This window comes from Penicillium bovifimosum (genome assembly GCF_028826915.1).
Source record: "Penicillium bovifimosum strain IBT 22155 chromosome Unknown utg000002l_segment0_segment0, whole genome shotgun sequence".
In the NCBI taxonomy this organism is placed as follows: domain Eukaryota; kingdom Fungi; phylum Ascomycota; class Eurotiomycetes; order Eurotiales; family Aspergillaceae; genus Penicillium; species Penicillium bovifimosum.
In genome coordinates, this window is record NW_026622711.1 from 4,171,402 (window position 1) to 4,189,983 (window position 18,582).

An 18,582-nucleotide genomic window follows, 5' to 3' on the forward strand; every position below is an offset into this window, starting at 1 on the left:
TGTTGACTTTTCATCCGAGCGTTAACGCGTCCGTGGACCGTGGACCGAAATGGATTGTTTTTATTTTCCTCTTCGCCCTCATTCTCTTACTCTCCCCACCATTTCATCCTCCACACACTGCTGTGGGTATTCGTTTGCTTAGTGGCCAATATCAGAGTGTTTCTCGGACAGGCAAAGCACGGTACATCATCAACGCCTCAGTGCCGTGCTTTGCTGGAACTGCTATTCGTTCTTTTACTTGCAGACTTGTCGTTTCCCGCGTCAACTTGTCTGTGTCTTCACCCTGGTATTTTCGGACCTGCCCCGGAGCTGTCCTTGCTCGCAGGCCCTCCGTTTGAGGTCCTCTCGACCCTGAACCAAACTTCCTTCCCTGGAGCAATCCTTTATCGGAGGGTCGTTCGTTCGAGGTAGTCTCGACCTTCGCCCCATTTCCTTAGGAGACTGTATCTCCTAAACGTTTGAATCTTGTCAATCAACTTGTGTTCCTAGCCCCATTTCCAGTTGACCGTCACCCTTGTGTGGACTGCCAGCCAAGCAACCTGGCAGGGTACCAACTCACACGCTGAGATAAATTCTCAGATCCAACCTCTGTCCCGTCGTTGACTGTCGCATTTTGATCAACCAAAGCGCATTTTCGACCCAGTGACAGGTCTTCTACCGACACACATATCGAAAACAACATCTAAAACTACTCCTTCGACCTCGCTCATTTTACCGTTATCAAAGCTCTACCCTCTGTACGAAGCACAGCGACAACATGAGCGAATCCGAGAATGCTCGCAGGCTGCAGAGTCTGATGATGGTACGCCCCAGCCTTTTGCTTGGTGAATGACATTTCTAACTGCGATATTCCATAGGCCGATTTGGGATCCGCGCGCCGTGAAATGATAACTACTAGTGACGAACACAGGCAGGCTCAAGTGCGTATTGGCGCGATTGAGTCTCGGAGACAAATCGCTCCGCAAGATCAAGCTCAGCTGAACAAGTGGGCAAGTACGTGCTGGAGGATAGCTATCTGGAGTCTCTCAAATTGTACTAATGTCTGTCGCAGATTTGCACAAGGAGGTTAGGGACACTGGAGGAATGGAAGGACTCCATGACATAGCCGCCGGCCAGTCTCATCGAGCTAATCTGCATGCCATGTTGCATCCCAATGGAACTCAGCCCAAAGCCTACATCAATCTCCCTATGAACGCCCCCCTGCGGGTCGCGGTGGTGGCCCTTCGAGGACGAGAGGACGTCCTGACATTCCTCCCACTCCGGCTCTACGGCATGCTAGTGCCACACCTACTGCTCAAAGGTACGAAAGTTGGTGGCTCCCAGCTGGAAAGAACACAGCTTACAAGATTAACTGTAGGGCTTTTAGCATTGTGAAAGGTCGCCCAGGTGGCGCAGGACAGCATGCTCGTTCTGCTACAGTGTCTCCCGGCCGCGGTTTGGATCCCGCACTCAGTCGCAATATTGATGACGGTGATGCTCGTGACCGGGGAAGAGGCCGGAGCCGTGCCCGTGGTAGAGGGAGGGGCAGAGCCCACGAACCGATTCACAGTGAGTAACTACTGCGGTCACAGAAGGTATCTTCAGCTGACATGTTTATCAGAGGAACCAACTCCGGTTGTCCCCCCTAGAGCCAAACGCCCGCCTCCAAGGTAAGTGGTTCTACCATCCCATACAATGTCAATGCCTATCTGACTTCTTGACCAGCATCGATTTCTCTCAGAGGATCACTCAGCCCGCAGACTTCATGTCCATAGTTCGTCGCGTGACAGAGCCCCCAAAATCACCAACACAGAAAAGCAACCCTGCCCAGGGACCAGTTCTTTCCGGCATGCCAGAGGCCAAGGTCCCATTGAGCGACAATAAGGAGAAAAAGCCAGAGAAGGCTGCAAATCTGCCTCCCAAACCTTCAGTTCCACCAGTGGAGGTCTCGACACGACCATCTCGCGCTGACTCTGTTGAGAAGAAGGCATCGACCAAGGGTACTAATGTCCAGGCTACCAAATCCAAGACACCTGGGCCGCATATTGGACCGTACCCAGTGCAGACACCAAGGTCACCGCCTTCTGCTCCTGTCGCTAAAGGCCCTGTGTCTAATAAGCCATCGAAGGCGATAGCAGCTGCACTCAGTCCTCCCCAGCAAAAAGCACTAGGTGTGCCCGTGGAACAGCTTCCATGGAAGGTATCGCCTAACGAGGAACCCCGAAAACAGGCCGGGTTGACTCCGAGCAAGAAACCGCCACCAGTCGCCAGCGGCCCTCCAGCCAAAGTTAGCAAGCAGATTATTCCAGCAAGTAATCAGAAGATGAAGGGCAAGCAGTCCGCTCCGCCTGAGCCTCTTCCCACCGTAGGTCCATCTTCTGCCGGCGTGGCAACCGTTGGCGAGGGTCCGGCCACTTCTCCCCATTCTAAGGCGAAGGCGAAGGCCACCATTGCGCAAGCGGATACGGTTGGAAACATGAAACCCTTCGGTACTTCCGTTGATCCTGCTGCTGCAGGAGTGGCCAAGCGCAAGCAGACTGCTCCCCCTCAACATCTTCTTGATATGGATCCACCTTCTACTCGTTTCCCAACTATTGGCGAGATTCCAGTAACTCCGACCCGTTCGGAGGCGAAGGCTATCGATAGCCCGGGTGCTGCAGAATTGGCTGGTCTTAAGTTCATGGACAGACCGGCAGAGACGAAGCCTGCTAGGACCATTGATGAAGTCATTTCGACCAACTTGATGGATCGGCCAGCTGTTTTGACACCTATGGCTCAGTCAACAAGCAAAGAGAATGTCGACACATATGGCCCACAGATCCTGGAGGAACTTCGTAACCTCGGCAAGGTCATGCGCCCACCTGGCACTCACGATGTCGAGAAAATTGTTGAATTGAAGCTCCGAGAGATGATCGCAAATGAGCCACTTGTGGCTTCTTGGGCTGCAAAGCGCGACATTGTCCCGTTTGAGCAGCACCGATCGCCACCGCCCCCTTCTTCTTTTGGGTCAATAATGTCGCCTCCATCTGCGGAGAAGGGACAGATCTGGGATGAACTTCGTGACCTCAGTAAGGTCACGCGCCCACCTGGCGCTCATGATATCGAAAAACTTGTTGAATCGAAGCTCCGGGATATGATGGCAAATGAGCCACTTGTGACTTCTTGGGCTGCAAAGCGCGACATCACCCCGTTCGAGCGGCACCGATCGCCGCCGCCTCCTTCCTCATCTGGGTCAAACTCGTCTCGCTCTGCGGAGAAGCATCAGTCCAAGCCACGCGTGCCTGGTCTCTCGCCTACTCGAAGCGAGGATTCCGATATCATCACCCGGTTAGAAACACTTCAAGTCTCGGGCAAACTTGCGGCTCCTTTGCAACCACAGCGTGCTACTAACACGGCCCCTGTTCCTAGTCCGAAGCCAATTGATGTTTCCAAGAGACCGCCGACCTTCGATGCTGCTCCTCCACGTCCTCGGGAGGAGATCAGCAAGAAATCTCTTCCTCTGCATAGTTCTATTCATGCAGGTCCTGCCCCTTCGTCCACGGTCTCTGGCTCTCCTAAGGCCAGTACCAATGTTACTCACGCAGGACGAAGCCGAGCCTCCACTCAAACATTGAGCCCGGATCATCCGAATGTTCGCAAGCAACAGGTTGATAAGCCACATGGTGTTCGCGTTATCGGTCCTGCCCCTTACATGCCTACCGGCTCTCTTGAGAATCAGCCTTCTCAGCAGGGTAGGATTTTCTCTATGCCTGATTTTGCCCCACTTGCCCAGCCTAAAGGGCAACCTTTCTCAATGCCTGATTTCGCCCCGATTGCCCAACCCAAAGGAGAGCCTCGTGCCTCTCTTGAAAACCAGGCTCCTCAGCAGGCTAGGCAATCTTTCTCCATGCCTGATTTCGCCCCGGTTGCCCAGCCCAAAGTGAAGACTCGTCTGCCCCCCTTTGAACCCCGTAAGTAAACGGGGCCAAATTACAGCGCCGGAGTTTCTACGGGATTTGGTTCACCCTTTGGCCGGATCTTTCGGGTTTTTAGGGTTTGCATTATGGTTCTAGCTTCTCTTCTGGCCTTGAGAGCTTTGAGATACTTTGTTTCTGACCGATAGGTCTCCTGTTCGCAGTTCGCCAATTGTCAGTACACAAAGGATCAATGATCGTTCGATACAGGCTTTGTATGATTAACCAAAACTTCCATAATGTGAACAATCAGTTGTTCTGAAAATCCCGATTCATGTCGTAGATGTAGTCTATATACAGGACAGTAACAGGACCTTCTATGCTGTGTCTCGAGTCCGGAGGCTCGTCTGCCTTGGTCTCGATTCAATTCGACAAGATACAAGGGTAGGCTCTAAATTGCTTCTCTACCGAGCCATGTAATCTTGATAGAAGGAAAGGAACTACGTAGGATTAGGAGTCAAGTGAAACTGACGGGATAGCACAAATATCGTTCATCACACTGTCTTATGTATAGGTACCTATGTTGGACGTTGGTCTTCCTTTGATGATAAAGAGGTGACTATGTCCTGTTCCCATGAAACGTGGCACCGGTTCGGGCCGTTCCTGCCGTTCGCTAGTTCCTTGGGTCTTTCTTCTTTCTTTTGACAGACTGTTTACTCTACTTTCATTTCGTTCTCCTCATACACCATTGCCCAACAGAGTACAGACGTGTCAACTTCCCATTTCCTCGTTTTACCCCCGTCTCTTTCCCCTTCAATTGGCGATCAACTGGATACACTTCCGCGGCTGCCGATGGCGCAGCCAAGAACCGCCAGCACGTTGAAACTCGGGATTTTCTCGAAAGTGGAAGGCAATCCGCCTTCCCAAGAAAAGTACAGTTTTCGTCAATGTACGTGTCCCTGTGTTATCATGATTGAATTCGGGTTCGGATGTGGTCTTGATTCTTGACTACGTAACTTGGGCATGAAGTTGGTTAAGTCATTCATTCGATTTATTCCTGACATGAGTAGATATGCTGCAACCCCGTCATATTAGAAGTATTGCTTGATCTTCCCATAATGCACCTGAGAGTCCAGCATGCTCTATGGATAACGAATAGCATAAGCCGCTGAAAAGAATATATTGGGATCCAGTAACCCATATGTGTTTCCCCCCTGGGATGCTGTGGATCATTGCATTGAAGATATCGAAACGCCCGCCATACTTCCACACTGTTGTAACCGTGATTGACGCCGTGGATAGGGATATGAACAGAAAAGCAAAAGACGAAGGTAGGACGAAATAACAACGCTTGTACTTGAGAATTGCTATCAATGCACCGTCCTGATCAATGCAAATCCGATCATATTGGTTATTGGGCCGGTGCGCGAGGGCCAGAGGAAGCTCCAGAGTCAGCATCCGAGACTCGGGGACGTTTAGGGTCATTCGGCCCGGGTGCCTGCACTCCAGGATATGCTCCCGGCGCAGCATCTGCATTGGTGACATCCACTAATGGAGGTCTTTTGCCGTTAAGATTCTGTTGGGGTGTAACACTGCCTCGGTTTATGGCGGCTGGATTTGAAACGCTCCTTTGATCGGGATTAGGTCGAGTTAATGGTCGATATGATGAGACAGAAGGGCCTCTGCTGATGGGACCGCCGATTGCACCGGCAGGAGCACCGACTCGGCGTTGTAGATCGGTTGAGGGATTGACGTAATCGCGTGCGTTGTTGTTGACATTGACTGCGGGTGCGGGAGAAACGGTGCCACCCGACAGCATAGGTCTGGCAATAGGAAGGCTCTTGGAGTGGTCCACACCAGCTGTTTTGCGGATTGAGGGGCTCTCGGCGTGTGGGTCGAACTGGGGTGCTCCTGCAGGGACCGCATTGGGATTTTCACGGAGAAGATCGACTGCTCTGGCGGAATAAAATCCCGCTGATGGGGTGCCTTGCGGTGGATTCATGTCTTGGGCTCCCTGGATTCCCCCGGGGGGCAGTTTCCCTCTTGATTGGAGGTTGCGCAATGCTGTTTTGTGGGGCATTTTGAGCACCCATCTGCTGTGGTGGAACTGACTGTCGAGGGTTTGCAAGATTCTGAGGAGGGCCTTGCGCGGCCATCGGTCGACCTTGTGCTGCAGCTGGAGGCGGAATTGCTGAATTTTGTCGCACAATGGCTGGGTTAGGTCGCCCTGCCGCGCCGGGACCGTTCCATCGCTCTGGTTTTGAAGGTGTAACAATAGCAGGGTTGAATCCTGCGCGGACAGGCGGTCCTCGTTGAGGCGTTGGGTCATTCGTTGTCGCAGGGGGCTGGTTTTGTTGAATGATATCTGTGTCTATCACAATCTCATCGGGGTTGCCCGCTTCTGTCTCGGCCACCCCAAAGTCGGCTTCATCGAAAACGTCACCTGGGAGTAGCGTTAGTCAAGTTCGACATTGTATATGCCCAAACATACTGCCGAATTCTCCGTCCCCCTCCAACGAAACACTACTCCCTGGAGCATTGTTTCTTGCTTGCTGTATAGGACGAGAGGGGGGTAGCTCATCCTCTTCAGGTATACGTTTCGGTGGTAGGGGCGGCTGCTTTTTCACCTGTGGTGCATAGTCAGGATGCCTGTGTAGATCGTCGACATCCCATCTTCCCTATCCTGATAGTTAGCACAATGTATGACACGCTGAGAGACGTGGGGACCTTACAGGCGCTGCCTTGACTTTGGTCACCTTGGACACATAATCTTTGTCATAGATGCAGTTACCCAACACATTGCCAAAGTTTCTCAATGCACGTTTTAATGCGTCTGTTGTGCCTTCTTTCTTCGCCTTCTCAAAAGCTGCGGCCTTGCCCTTGCAATTCTCGATATGCCCGTAGCCAATATCCTGTAACCGATGTTAACAAAGGCAGTATCCAGTTTTCGAAGAGAACGCCTTACCTCATGGAAGGTCCCATCTCGTAGTGTGACTCTCATAATGACTGAAAGACCCAAGCTGATCTTGCCTGTGTTTTGGCTCTCCTCGACCTGATTGATTATCGTCAGTGAATCTCAGTGTCGACCAACGTATTGATATACGCACAAAATCAATCTGTATGGTCTGAATCGAACTGGACCAGCCATTGAATCCAAACACTTCATTCGCGAGGTTAATACATTTGTCCGCGGAGAGATAGTGCACTTTCTGCCCCGCGGCACCGGGACGCGCAGAGATGTATTCGGGTCCCAGTTTCTTGTCGAGACGGGCTTGGAGAGTTGCAATTTCCTGTGCAGTGTATTCGTTGATCCGACGTTGGGGTTCCTCGAAGGGGTTTGCTGTGGCGGCACCTCTAGCGTTTGGCATCATGATGGATCCCGCACCACCACGATGCTGGTCGCCAACGCTGGAAGTATCACTATCAGCTGTCGATTCCATGGGTAACGTGAAATTCCTGGTCCTGGGGTATTGGGTCTCACGCTGGCATAATATCGGACAATTAGTGGCAGGTTGGGTAAAGATGCGATGACGACGTGTCGAGCGCGTTGGCTTAGGCACCAAAACGCGGCTCAGCGCGACATCACATGACGATAAGATAAGATAAGTTTCCGCCTTTCTCGATTCAAGCCAACTGGTCAGTTTAAGAATGGGTCAACTGGTCAACTGGTCAACTTGTATGCATGACTCTATGGAAAATTGCTTATATACACCAATGCCCATTTCACGTCTCACTCGCAATGCAAGTTCTCATTTCATGTCTCGTTCTTTGCACGCTGATAATAGCTAGTATAGGGATTTGGTATGGATCAATCAATCATTGGATGACGAGACTGGCACTGGGCACGAGTCCCAGTTCCTTCAAGGTCTCCCCGAACAACTCGTTGTTGAATACCTTCTTCGGGAAAGTCTGCACGAAGCTCTGGACCTCGATGCCATCCTGCTCCTTCAAAGCGGCGGCAACCTCGAACAGGGTGGTCTCCACAGGCAATGTCTTCATGATATTACCCTGGGATGACTGAAATCGTAGACGTGTCTCTGTGTAAGCAGAAGCAGGCTTGGAAGTAGTGGGACCGGAGGAGGTAGGCCCTGCGGCAGCAGTGGGCTGGGGAGGAGCCAGGCCGGCACGCTCAGCGCGCTGCTTCTCCGCCTTCAATCGACGCTCTTCCTTGTCGGCCTCGATCTTAGCCTTGATGCGCTTTTTGGCATCGATTTCATCCTGCTTTTCCTTCTTCTTCTGCGCAGCCTCCTTAAGCTGTTGCTTGCGCTCTAGTTGCTCCTTTGCATCTTGACTCTCCTTGGTGCTCTTCCGTCGAATTTCCTAGTTAATGATAAAGTTAGCAAGTTGCTTTCGATCAGCAGGGACCTGAAATATATGAATACACACTTCATTTCTCTTCTTGTCAATCTTGTCCTGCTCTGATAACCCTGCGCGCTTCGCTGCAAGCTTCTCCCGCAGTTCTTGCAGTCTCTCCTTCTTCTGCTCCTCGGTCAACGGGGCGATCTCCTCCGTCGACTCTGCGAAGTCGACGTGTCCGGACTTCGATGCGTGGAATTCAGCCTGTGACTGGCCTCGGAACTTTTTGCCACATTCGTTGCACACTAAGCTGCGCGGTTGCTCACCCGGTTGGAGAGCGGGGTTCTCCTCGTCTCCTGTCTGCTGAGACTGTGCCTGAATCTCCTCCAACGACTTGTCTTGGTTATCCTCTAGCCACTGTAGAGCACCTTGCACTGTCCATTGTGTTAGAGGGTGTCTCGTTGCGTTGGAGAGGACGCAGAGACTTACAGCCGCCAGTCTTCGTTACTGCGAGCTGGGCGCGCTCTTGGTCGAAGCCCATTTCAATGAGTTGGTCCAGATCCGACGCCATAATAAATGTTAGGCCGTGAAATAAAGTGTGAATAAAGTCAAAATCCAAAAAATAAGCGCGCTTTTTCGAGATTCAAAATCAGCCAGGTGGTGAAGAGGTGCGCTCGCGAGGATGGGTGACGTATCAGCAAGGCGGCGAGCGATAAGGCCCACTTGGCTTCCCCGGGTTTCTATGGCCTCCGATGGCGTTTACAATACCTCCGGACATTACAGGCTTCTTGCGGGAAGGGATTGAAGATGGTGCCTCTGACTGCAACCCAAAGGCCAAAGGGCCAAAATTCTGGTCATTAATTGAGAAGAGACTATGGGGCCATTGTTGGCACTGACCTGCCCGCAAAAGTAGCAAGGCAGCAGGAAAACGTAGAGGGTAAAATACTCTTGGATTCAATTTCAGGTTAATCAACTTTAAGAAAAATGACGAGAATACAATTGATACTTCACGGGAATATGAGAGTGGGGTGCAAGGGGCATGATTGGTGAGTAGTAGACGTGCTTCGACCACTCGTACAGCGCAAAACACAGATCCCCAGAGACCTAGCCAAAGAATCCCTTTGCAAGTTCTCCCGAATTGTGTTGGCTTAAGAATCGTCAGAAAGATACGGCTCAGGATATTCATCTTCAGTTGTGTTCTCCTCGCCTGACGAGTCGGTCGTAACCCCCATTTGCCAACGATCTAATTGGCTTCGTTGCTTCTTGGACACGACAAAGCGCTCTTCAAAGGCTGACCGCAGCACAATTCTCGTGCTCTGTTTGAAGGTGCCTGGGTATGAGACAACGAATAGCACGGCGTTGTAAACCTTGTCGGGATCTCTCTTCTCATCACTGAATTCGCCCCGTATTATCAGAAATAACAGTCGAAATGCGGCGTCTCGTGCTCGAGATTTATCGCCCTTTACAGCTCGATAGCGCTTGTAGTCGAGTTCGTCATCGGTTTTGCCGGCCCTCAAATCGGCAAAGATATTGTCAATTGACTGCCCGGCAAGTACGTCGACCTGGAGAAAGTCATATGTTTCACAGAGAGTCTTATACCGAGGGATGTCAGCTCGCAAAGAGCGGAAACATTGCCGATAGCCTGATTCCAAGCCCTTGAGAGCAATCTCAAATAGCGGAATATCGCCATGTATGAGGTTTATGTTTTGCGGCTGGGCACGACGTTGAAAGCTGACAAAGGAGGATAAATATGGTATCATCGAGATGTCAACATTGTGGAAAGTATCCCCGATCTTGAGAGTTATTTTCCGAGGATCCGATTCAATCGCCTGAGCCGGTGCCGTTTCATCACCGAATTTCAAATAGATGTCGTCCGGTAACATCTTGCTCCCTTCTCTTGTCCAAACCGTAAGGCCATCACTTCGACCGTCATATTTGATGACGGCGTTCCCCCCATTCTCTCTCACCACTTTCATAATTTGCTTAACCAATCCAACCAAACACCAAATGTCATTAGCATGGTTTTCTTCCCACTCAGCAATTTCACGAGTGACATCTTCGACTTCCGGTGGTGCAAATATGCCGCCTTGGTGGTAGGCACGGACAAGATTAGGTGTTTGCGATACCCATAGCTGTGGAAGAACTTCTTGGATGCCGATATACCTATGGGCCACACGTGTTTTGATCTCGAGAGTTGATTCGATTGGCACCTGTTTTCCTTCTTTCCGAATCACTAATTTGGATTCGGTAGGAAGATGTGAGTGACTTTCAGGTCGCGAAAGAGACAGGTTTCCCATCATGTCCAAGAGATTCTCATTTGCCGAATCCACATGGGGTTGACCTGCAACTCCATCAACGTATGCGTCGGTTTCGTAGCGTACGATGAGTTTCAAACCACCCAAGTTGTAGGAAATGACCCGATGATGTCCAGTGCTACCGGCTAGTTGGCTTGTGGTGAACGCTTTCTCAAACTCGTGACCGTGGCCCCTGAAAACGTGTCGCCCAATGAATGCATATGTTTTGGTTTCTGTCCGACAAAAGATCGCTGTCTTGCCGGTGATCTCAACATGAATGTTAAAAGGCTCCCGTGAAGGTTTAGAGAGCTTTGGGTTGATGAACGACAGAAGTTTGCGGACGTTGTGTCGATCAGTTATCAAGTCAACTTGGCGCATGTTGTATGAGGGATGTTCAATGTATAACGAGCGAAACAGTGGCTCAAACGGACTTGCAGGATGGCGAAACGCGTTTTGAGCAATGTAAATGAGTCCCGAGTCTTTGGCCACTTTCATGGGGGGTTTTCGGCGGAGACCAACGATGGGGGCAGCCAGGAACAGCAATCGTGGGGATGGACGACTCGATCCAATTGTAAGAAGACAGATGCTCCACATCCGTAATGGATGGCATCTCTTCAAGATTCGTTGCCTCTGGGCGAGGTATGTCTGCGATCCAAGTAGAACCCATGTTGGCGTGTTGGGTATGATGATTGTTGAGGAGAATGAGATTCAGGAGCCACGTGAGATAGTTATTATATCAGGACAAGTTCCCAGGTTTCGACAACACGTACCTGCATAATCTGGACTTATCATTGTATTGTTTGTCACACTTGCATAAGGCCATCTCAATGCAGACTCAGCCTCTGCCGATTTTGACGTGGCAAATATAGACCCTGGAACAGTTTACGGAATTCACCGCAGCATGCGTGCAGCATCTCCCACTTAGCCCAGAATAGCAGCCGTGGCGTTCCAACTTCGAGTTAAGCGCGGGAAAATCTCACGACCCCCTTGATCACTACAGGTTTGGCTCGATTTGCCATGAACTCCATCGTGAAGGGATGAAGCTCTCCTCACACAGAAAAGCCTATACAACGGAAACGCCAGGCCGCAACACCATCCAAGGTCGTGGAGCGTTCCGTGGCCAAAAACGCAGAAGAAGACCCTCTCCGTCGACCAAGTCGACAGTGCCAGTCTGCACGCACTGCACAAAGAGAGGGCATTCAGACGACAAGTGCTACAGCAAGCACCCTGAATTGGCTCCAAAGAGAGCCCAGACCCCTGGAGCTTCAGCTTGCGTCACCGAGGTGCTCATCACCGAGACACCTACATTGATTACCCAGGCCATCCAAGATGAAGATGCTGTACAAGCGTTCAGCACTGGCACACGAATTGCACCCACGCAATGGATATGCGACACTGCATGCGACACCCATATGATCAGTTCACCTGATTATTTCATTGCCAACACGGCCAGGCCCCATGCGACATCAATTCGCACAGCGCTCAACACCAAGAATGTTCTTGATGCTAAGCGCTGTGCGGATGGACGACGCATGTGGCTTGGCTGTGTTGGCGATGAAACCTCGGGGGAATTTAGTTCGAAGGAAACGCAGGAACCGATCAGATAACGATTCTGAAGCTGGACCGATAGCTTGTCCAGCGAGAATGGAGGCGTATGAGGAGCTAGTTGATAGCAGAGCCAGGCTCAATCAAGATAGGATCCAAGCTCAGGGGAATCTTGGAACTCCTCAATGCTACATGCACCAAGACCTGGTTGAGGCCGAAGCTTATGATGGCCAATGATAGAGCTGTGATAGAGGTGTGAGTGCTGCGTTGGCCAAAGACATGAGAATAGCTCATTGCTCGGTGGAAGGTCAGTGTTATGACAACTGTCGGTTGCAGCTTTTTCCGAGACCGAGAAGCTGATAATTTGGGCCTGGGGTCTTGAGATTGTTGATGCTGATAGGGGTCTAAGCAGAGGCCGGGTCCACTCGCTGTCAATATGGCGTTTTGCTTGCTCCAATATGGGGATCAATATCATGGTAGGCGATCACTATGACTTTCACACCGAACGTCAATAGGTGAGCTAGTTAGTCTGTTGAGTTATATGCACCAGCAAGTTAGGTCCAGAGAATCAGATTGCTCTCTTTCGCGAGTTATACAGCCTATACTTTCCTATTCATCATGGAACGTATCAATGAGATTGGAGAGTGAGGACACAGTCTGGATCACTGACCCCACTGTCACGCACAGTGGGCATCACATGCAGTGGAGAATTGATCACCCGAGGGTGCGAGGCATGACCGGCTAAGGCCATGGAGGCATGCTGATTAGAGTGGACAGACTCACAGACAGTGTCCCAACTCCCAAGCAACAGAAGTTCATAATTTCCAATATACACAGTACAGTCAGAGTACAGGCACACAAAGAGAATACAAATCTGATCGCACCCCGGATTGTCAACAGTGACATCACCTGACTGCTGACTCAGCTAATTTCCCCAAAGTGGACAGTAATCAAACTCCTGAGGTGTGAACTGATAACCATCCCACGCCTTTGTCTACAAATTACAGCCTGATCGCGTGCAGTTATTTGTACTGCCTTTCCATTTCTTCTCTTTCCCCACTACTTTCATTCCGACAACACAAGCCATGACTATCCAAATCGAGCCCTCCGAGTTGGGCTTCAAGCGTGAGTGCCAGATTCCGAGCCTGTCTTAGACCTGGTTCAAAGGCTCATTTCTTGATAATAGGTCCTTTCACCCAGGAAGTGTGCCAGGTTCTTCGCCTGACCAACCCCAACCATGAGGGTGTGGTCTTTAAGGTACGTGTGACGGTCCCATCAACCTCTGTTGCGGAATACAAACAGTACTGACGTATCTCGGCGCACTAGGTCAAAACCACCGCTCCCAAGCAGTATGTCACAGCGATCGCCTGCGCATCATCCTTGTTCGATTCGTGTTTATCTGACCATATCCCAGTTACTGCGTGCGCCCGAACTCTGGTCATATCCAGCCGGGCCAGACTGTTGAGGTTCAAGGTTGGTCGACTATCGGTCATGCCTAAACTTAGCACACCATACTGATTGGTCTCGATAGTGCTGCTTCAGGCCATGAAGGAGGATCCCGCCCCTGATGCCAAATGCAAGGACAAGTTCCTAGTCCAGGCCGTCTCTGTCACCAGTGGATTGGAGGATGCGAGTGTTTCACAGATCGTACGTCTACATCGAATCGCGAACATCGAACTCAATATCTGACATTCGTATCCAGTTTGATCAAACCCCGAAGACCGATGTCGTTGAACGCAAGATCCGAGTCGTCTACCTAGCTACCGATGCCTCTGACGAGAATGGCCCCGATTCGGTATGCACTTCGTCGATAACCCCTTCATACACACGATCTAACCCTTATCAGGTCCATGACGAGGAACCTCCTTCCTACACCTCTCCTGGCGGAAACTTCCAGACTCCGGCTCCGAAGAAGATTGACACCGATGAAGCGTCCCCGATTCCTGCCCCCAATTTCTCCGAGAAGACCAAGTCCGAGACTCCGCAGCGCGAGCCCACGTCTATCGTTGCAAGTGCCAAATCTGCTGTTGCCAACGCTCTGCCTTCCACCGACGAATTGAAGTCCCAGTTGGCCGAAGCCAACGCACAAATCCAGCGACTTAAAGACCGACTTGCAGATCAAGGACTGAGACAGCGCAAGACCGGCACAGAGACCACCGGCACAGCCATTCCCGCCACCATGCAGCAATCACATGCGCCTGCAGCCAGTGGGGTTCCGATCCAAGCTGTCGCATTCCTCTGTCTTCTCAGCTTCCTGATCGCCTACTTCTTCTTCTAAGCAGGTCTTCTGTTTGTCGCTTTCTCACGGTCTATCCGGCTTCATCGCGCTGATTCCCCGCGTGATCGTGCCCCCGGTCTAACGTCGCTGACGCCTCTTTGAAATTCCCATCTACTCTTTGCTACTTGACGAGCATGCCCTTTTCTATGTGTTTCAGCATCAGCCTTTTACTGCGTCTACTCTGATTATTTTTTTTTTTCGTGGGTATCAATTGTTACTCTCACGCTGTCTTCCTGCCCCGGATCTCCCATGAGGCTTGACACTCGTCCGTCTCGTTTCCTTTGTAGCCACTTTCTAAACTTCCTTTTCTGTCTTGTCTAATATCAATTTACGATGGAACGGCTCCAGCTTCTTGATTTGGTTTTTTCTGTGTGTGTCAACCCTTTCTCGAGCTTGGGACCTTTCGTATTTGCTACCTCAGCCGTGTTCATGTCGTAATTGTAATTGTTCAATTGTGCTGCACCCCGGCTGTATTTCAGTTGTTCTGTGCTGCGTACAGGGTACAGCTATGTACCATGTAGGCAGGTGGACACTGCCCTTCATGCAACATAGAAGCAAACAATAGCCTTTTTAATTGTGAACAAATATCTCATATAACCAAACGCCTCCCAGTAATGTGAAGTCCAACACCAGATATGATACAAATTCAAGAGCAGACAAGAGCTAACACTGAAGCTCACTCTCCTTCCACCCATCACCCTCCTCGTCGTCCGGACCCGCCGACGCAGCAGAGATACCTTCTCCACTACGTCCATTTCCTTGCTTAGACGCAGATGTATCTCCCTTCTTCCCACCGCCAACAATACGTCCACCCTGCTCGCGCTTCACACGACACCACGGACCAACATTCTTATCTAGAATAAAGGTATAGATAACCCAGACCCAGCTGCGATGACAAGGCAGCGGCTCATAGAACTCGCTGGCAATCTCATGCAGCTTGTGCAGTTTGGTCCATGGGATAGCAGGGAAATCGTGGTGCTCGTTATGCAAGCCGACGTTGTATGTCAGGATATTGAGGGGACCGTAGTACGAGTATGTCTCCGGGGGAGGAAGGGAGTCGAGTGGGTGGGCAGTCTGTGTCTTGGACTTGTCGCTCTTCTTCAGCTCGCTCAGAGACTCGGTCCCGCCGTTCTTGACGTTCGAGAAGAAGTAGTGCTCGGCGATGAAGTGGCCTGCGCAGGGGTGCAGGGATCCGGCTAGGAAGGAGCTGAGGATGAAGTAGAGGAATGGTTGGATGGAGCCGCAGGATTTTGTGAGGGCGTAGTCGAAGGTTAGTTGTACGCTGAGGTTGAGGAGGTGGATGGAGGTGAAGGGGGGGCTGTAGATGAACATTGGGCGGACGGCGTAGAAAAGGATTTGGAAGGTGCAGAAGAAGGTCTTGCCGAGGAGCGAGTTGAGGAAGAAGGCTTCGACTGCTGTTGGTAGGTCGGTGTCGAGGCCTGTGACTCCGAGGGATTTGTGGTGGGTTAGGTGATAGGGCTGTTGGTGGTAAATTTGTTAGCTTGAGGTCTTTCTCGCAGGACTTGGGTTATATTCGCCGGTGGAAGGGCAAAAAAAGACATACTCTGAAGGCTGCGCTGTACGGCAGTCCGATAGGGAGGTTGGCAAAGATGGCAAGCAACCGGTTGGCGAAGGCAGACCGGAATGCCAGATTGTGGGAAATCTCATGGATAGCGAGGAACAGGTTCTGGTTGCAAGTTGCACCGATCACGTATGCTGTGGCCAGGAACCGCCAGTCGAGCATTGAAGTGTTGCGGAGGAGGTAGGCACAGGTGAGCTGCAGAGAGACGACGCCGAGGACGACCCATTTCGTGAGGGGCTCGGGGCCACATAATTTGGTGACCTATATAGACAGAGAATAGCATGAATTAGCATTGCAATTTGCAATTGTTGAGGTTGTTTGGTCGCCCAGAAAAAGTGGCCAGGTGTAGACAGGAACTCCGCACATTCTCCGCATGGAGGTGTCGACGAAGCCCGCGCTATACACAAGCGCCCACAGAGTAGGTTCACGTACCTCCGGATGAGCCTTGATGATTGCCTGTCGTCTCGATCGGTGCGGCTCTTCAGTGTATGTCCAGAAGAAATGGTCGTCGACCAATGCCTCTGGTGCCTGGATTCGGGTGGATTGTTGTTGTTTTTGTGTTTTCGCAGATGAATTGGCCGACACACGGAGGTGCGGCGACGATGTTTCAACCACAGACATTCTCAGAATTGGTCGATATGTGTTGAAGATAGAGCCATGAGAGATAGGAGAAGTCCTAAAATGTCGGGGAGATGGTTGTTCCACCGTCCACGTGGAGCATACTTGATGGTGGGAGGCTTGGCACAGACCGATAGGATAAAGTCGGGACTAGGATATTGCTCATGGACGAGGACTACTCCGTAAACTATGCTTCTTGATAATTTTACTTGTATATCTCTGCAACCCTCAGTAGTCGTCACCACGACTGATAACCTCCTTGACAGTCGGACGCAACACAATCGTCTGCAAAACATGTTAGTAGGTATAAGTGGAGACTTCCCAAAATAGAAACATACATGTTCATATTGGGCAGTGTATGAGCCCTTGATATCACAGAGTGGAGGATAATCTTGGACGATGCCTGATTGAACCAAGTTGTTCAACTGAATTCAGGTCAGCTTCAAAGACCTTCCATATAATTCATCCGAAACTTACACCAAGGAGATATTTGTCTTGACCCAGACGGTCAAGGTAACGGCGGCAGAAGGGAAGGGTGCCGAAGTTCTTGTTGATCACATTCAACAGATTTTTGGCCGAGGAAAGACGCAGGGGGACATTAGGAGCATCAGCAGCGAGAGCGTAGTGGGAGGTTTCCATCTAGTACTAGGTTAGCATGGGTTCTCAGCTCCGGTAACTGCAGTATCAACTCACTTCCTCTCGCACGTAACCCTTTCCAGTACTGCCGAAAGTCTCGATGGCGAAAACTTCGCCCTCTTCCATTTTGGTTTGGTCGGTGCTGCTCTTCACAATGGGCACACTCTTTCCGCCGTGAATGAGGTGTTGCTCGATGTTGTGGCCGTTCAAGTTGCGAATACACTTGACGGGGTACATCGTACCATTGATTTCGACTTCATAACTCTCCATGGCTTCTTGAATGGCAGCACCGATATCACTCATACGGACATCAATACCAGCTTCCTAAAGAAGCGTCAGCTCTGCCATAATTAAGAAGCGTGAGGTTTACTTACCCGAATACCTGTGTTGGTGGCATCCTTGACAGCAGCAAGGAGCGGGTCATACACCGGATCAAAGGACATAGTAAAAGCACTGTCCACAATGCGACCGTTCAATTGAGCACCGAAGTCGACCTTCATCACGTCTCCTTGGTTCAGAACCATCTTGTTGCCTGCATTGGGCGTGTAATGCGCAGCACAGTGGTTGATGCTAAGACCGCAAGGGAAGCCCATGCCGCCCTTGAGGTTATCCCCCTCTTCCAGACCCGAGTGGCCTGTCAGAGCGCGCACTGCATCCTCGATACCCTCCGCGATCTCAGTCAAAGTCTGACCGGGCTTGATGTTCTTCTGAGCGTACTGGCGGACTTGACGGTGGACCTCGGCACCTTGACGGTATTCCTTCAGGAAATCATTGTTCATGCGATCGAGGTATCGCTTCTCTTCATTGGTAGTGCGGTAGGCATTGTCGTTCAAGTATTCAACGATCTCGCCCTCGGGGTAATCGCCATTGGGGAAAAGGTCGGATACGGGCACGCGAGGTGGCTCGCTCTGGACCTTGGCACCACCCTTCTTCTTGCTCTTCTTTCTGGGCTTTCTCTTCTTTTTCTTCTTGTCGGCTGCAATTGAACTGGCTGTTAGTCGAATTGCTTCAGTAGAGCGGAGTTCGGCGAAGGCAGCAAAGGACAACGTATTCCAGAATAAACCATACCTCCAGCAGCTCCAGCTTCTGCGGCATCCTCGCCGTCTTCCGAGTCCTCCTCCGCTTCCGCGGGGACCTGGTTTTCGGTGGGGTTTGGTTGGCCGTTCACTGGTATCCTATCAGTCACACATGACATAGCGCAAATCCGCGTCCCGGATAGATAACTCACAGTCCAACTTATCCAGCTTTTCTGTAGTCTGGGCCGCCATATTGAAAATTGGGGTCACAAAGTTATGTCGAAGGCAAAAGAGGGGAACGTCGGATTTCGGGGAAAGAGTTTTGCTGATAAGAGATAAGCCCTAAGCCCATAACGCCCCCGCCCCGGATTCCTACTATACTGTGTACTTGCGAAGTTTTAGTTACCTTCTATGATCTATGTGCTTTCAAGGCATTGGGTTTACA

The 18,582-nt window shown here is 51.0% G+C and overlaps 8 protein-coding genes across 8 annotated transcripts; 3 read left to right on the top strand and 5 right to left on the bottom strand.

The window, feature by feature from the left end:
- Positions 1 to 757: 757 nt before the first annotated feature.
- N7515_002765 (uncharacterized protein) lies at positions 758 to 3,937 on the top strand (the record flags this gene model as incomplete). Its single annotated transcript, XM_056663509.1, has 6 exons — positions 758 to 802; positions 858 to 993; positions 1,052 to 1,300; positions 1,324 to 1,548; positions 1,601 to 1,649; positions 1,705 to 3,937. The coding sequence occupies 6 exons, from the start codon at positions 758 to 760 to the stop codon at positions 3,935 to 3,937; spliced, it is 2,937 nt and encodes a 978-aa protein (XP_056525622.1).
- A 1,346-nt stretch (positions 3,938 to 5,283) lies between these two features.
- On the bottom strand, positions 5,284 to 7,312 carry N7515_002766 (RAD52 DNA repair protein RADC; the record flags this gene model as incomplete). Its single annotated transcript, XM_056663510.1, has 6 exons — positions 5,284 to 5,914; positions 5,985 to 6,315; positions 6,364 to 6,550; positions 6,605 to 6,784; positions 6,838 to 6,924; positions 6,980 to 7,312. 6 exons carry the CDS (start codon positions 7,310 to 7,312, stop codon positions 5,284 to 5,286), a joined length of 1,749 nt encoding a protein of 582 aa, XP_056525623.1.
- A 376-nt stretch (positions 7,313 to 7,688) lies between these two features.
- On the bottom strand, positions 7,689 to 8,739 carry N7515_002767 (UBA and UBX domain-containing protein; the record flags this gene model as incomplete). The annotated part of the gene is made up of 3 exons (XM_056663511.1): positions 7,689 to 8,192; positions 8,259 to 8,602; positions 8,658 to 8,739. The coding sequence occupies 3 exons, from the start codon at positions 8,737 to 8,739 to the stop codon at positions 7,689 to 7,691; spliced, it is 930 nt and encodes a 309-aa protein (XP_056525624.1).
- Positions 8,740 to 9,316: 577 nt separating this feature from the next.
- Positions 9,317 to 11,238, bottom strand: N7515_002768 (uncharacterized protein; the record flags this gene model as incomplete). The annotated part of the gene is made up of 2 exons (XM_056663512.1): positions 9,317 to 11,107; positions 11,233 to 11,238. The coding sequence occupies 2 exons, from the start codon at positions 11,236 to 11,238 to the stop codon at positions 9,317 to 9,319; spliced, it is 1,797 nt and encodes a 598-aa protein (XP_056525625.1).
- A 261-nt stretch (positions 11,239 to 11,499) lies between these two features.
- On the top strand, positions 11,500 to 12,069 carry N7515_002769 (uncharacterized protein; the record flags this gene model as incomplete). The annotated part of the gene is made up of 1 exon (XM_056663513.1): positions 11,500 to 12,069. One exon carries the CDS (start codon positions 11,500 to 11,502, stop codon positions 12,067 to 12,069), a length of 570 nt encoding a protein of 189 aa, XP_056525626.1.
- A 1,023-nt stretch (positions 12,070 to 13,092) lies between these two features.
- Positions 13,093 to 14,285, top strand: N7515_002770 (uncharacterized protein; the record flags this gene model as incomplete). Its single annotated transcript, XM_056663514.1, has 7 exons — positions 13,093 to 13,132; positions 13,194 to 13,264; positions 13,334 to 13,356; positions 13,422 to 13,480; positions 13,539 to 13,654; positions 13,710 to 13,802; positions 13,854 to 14,285. 7 exons carry the CDS (start codon positions 13,093 to 13,095, stop codon positions 14,283 to 14,285), a joined length of 834 nt encoding a protein of 277 aa, XP_056525627.1.
- A 663-nt stretch (positions 14,286 to 14,948) lies between these two features.
- N7515_002771 (sphingolipid delta(4)-desaturase family protein) lies at positions 14,949 to 16,488 on the bottom strand (the record flags this gene model as incomplete). The annotated part of the gene is made up of 3 exons (XM_056663515.1): positions 14,949 to 15,764; positions 15,850 to 16,128; positions 16,300 to 16,488. 3 exons carry the CDS (start codon positions 16,486 to 16,488, stop codon positions 14,949 to 14,951), a joined length of 1,284 nt encoding a protein of 427 aa, XP_056525628.1.
- Positions 16,489 to 16,713: 225 nt separating this feature from the next.
- On the bottom strand, positions 16,714 to 18,389 carry N7515_002772 (methionine aminopeptidase 2; the record flags this gene model as incomplete). Its single annotated transcript, XM_056663516.1, has 7 exons — positions 16,714 to 16,770; positions 16,824 to 16,910; positions 16,963 to 17,124; positions 17,179 to 17,445; positions 17,496 to 18,112; positions 18,190 to 18,288; positions 18,350 to 18,389. 7 exons carry the CDS (start codon positions 18,387 to 18,389, stop codon positions 16,714 to 16,716), a joined length of 1,329 nt encoding a protein of 442 aa, XP_056525629.1.
- Between the last annotated feature and the right edge of the window lie 193 nt (positions 18,390 to 18,582).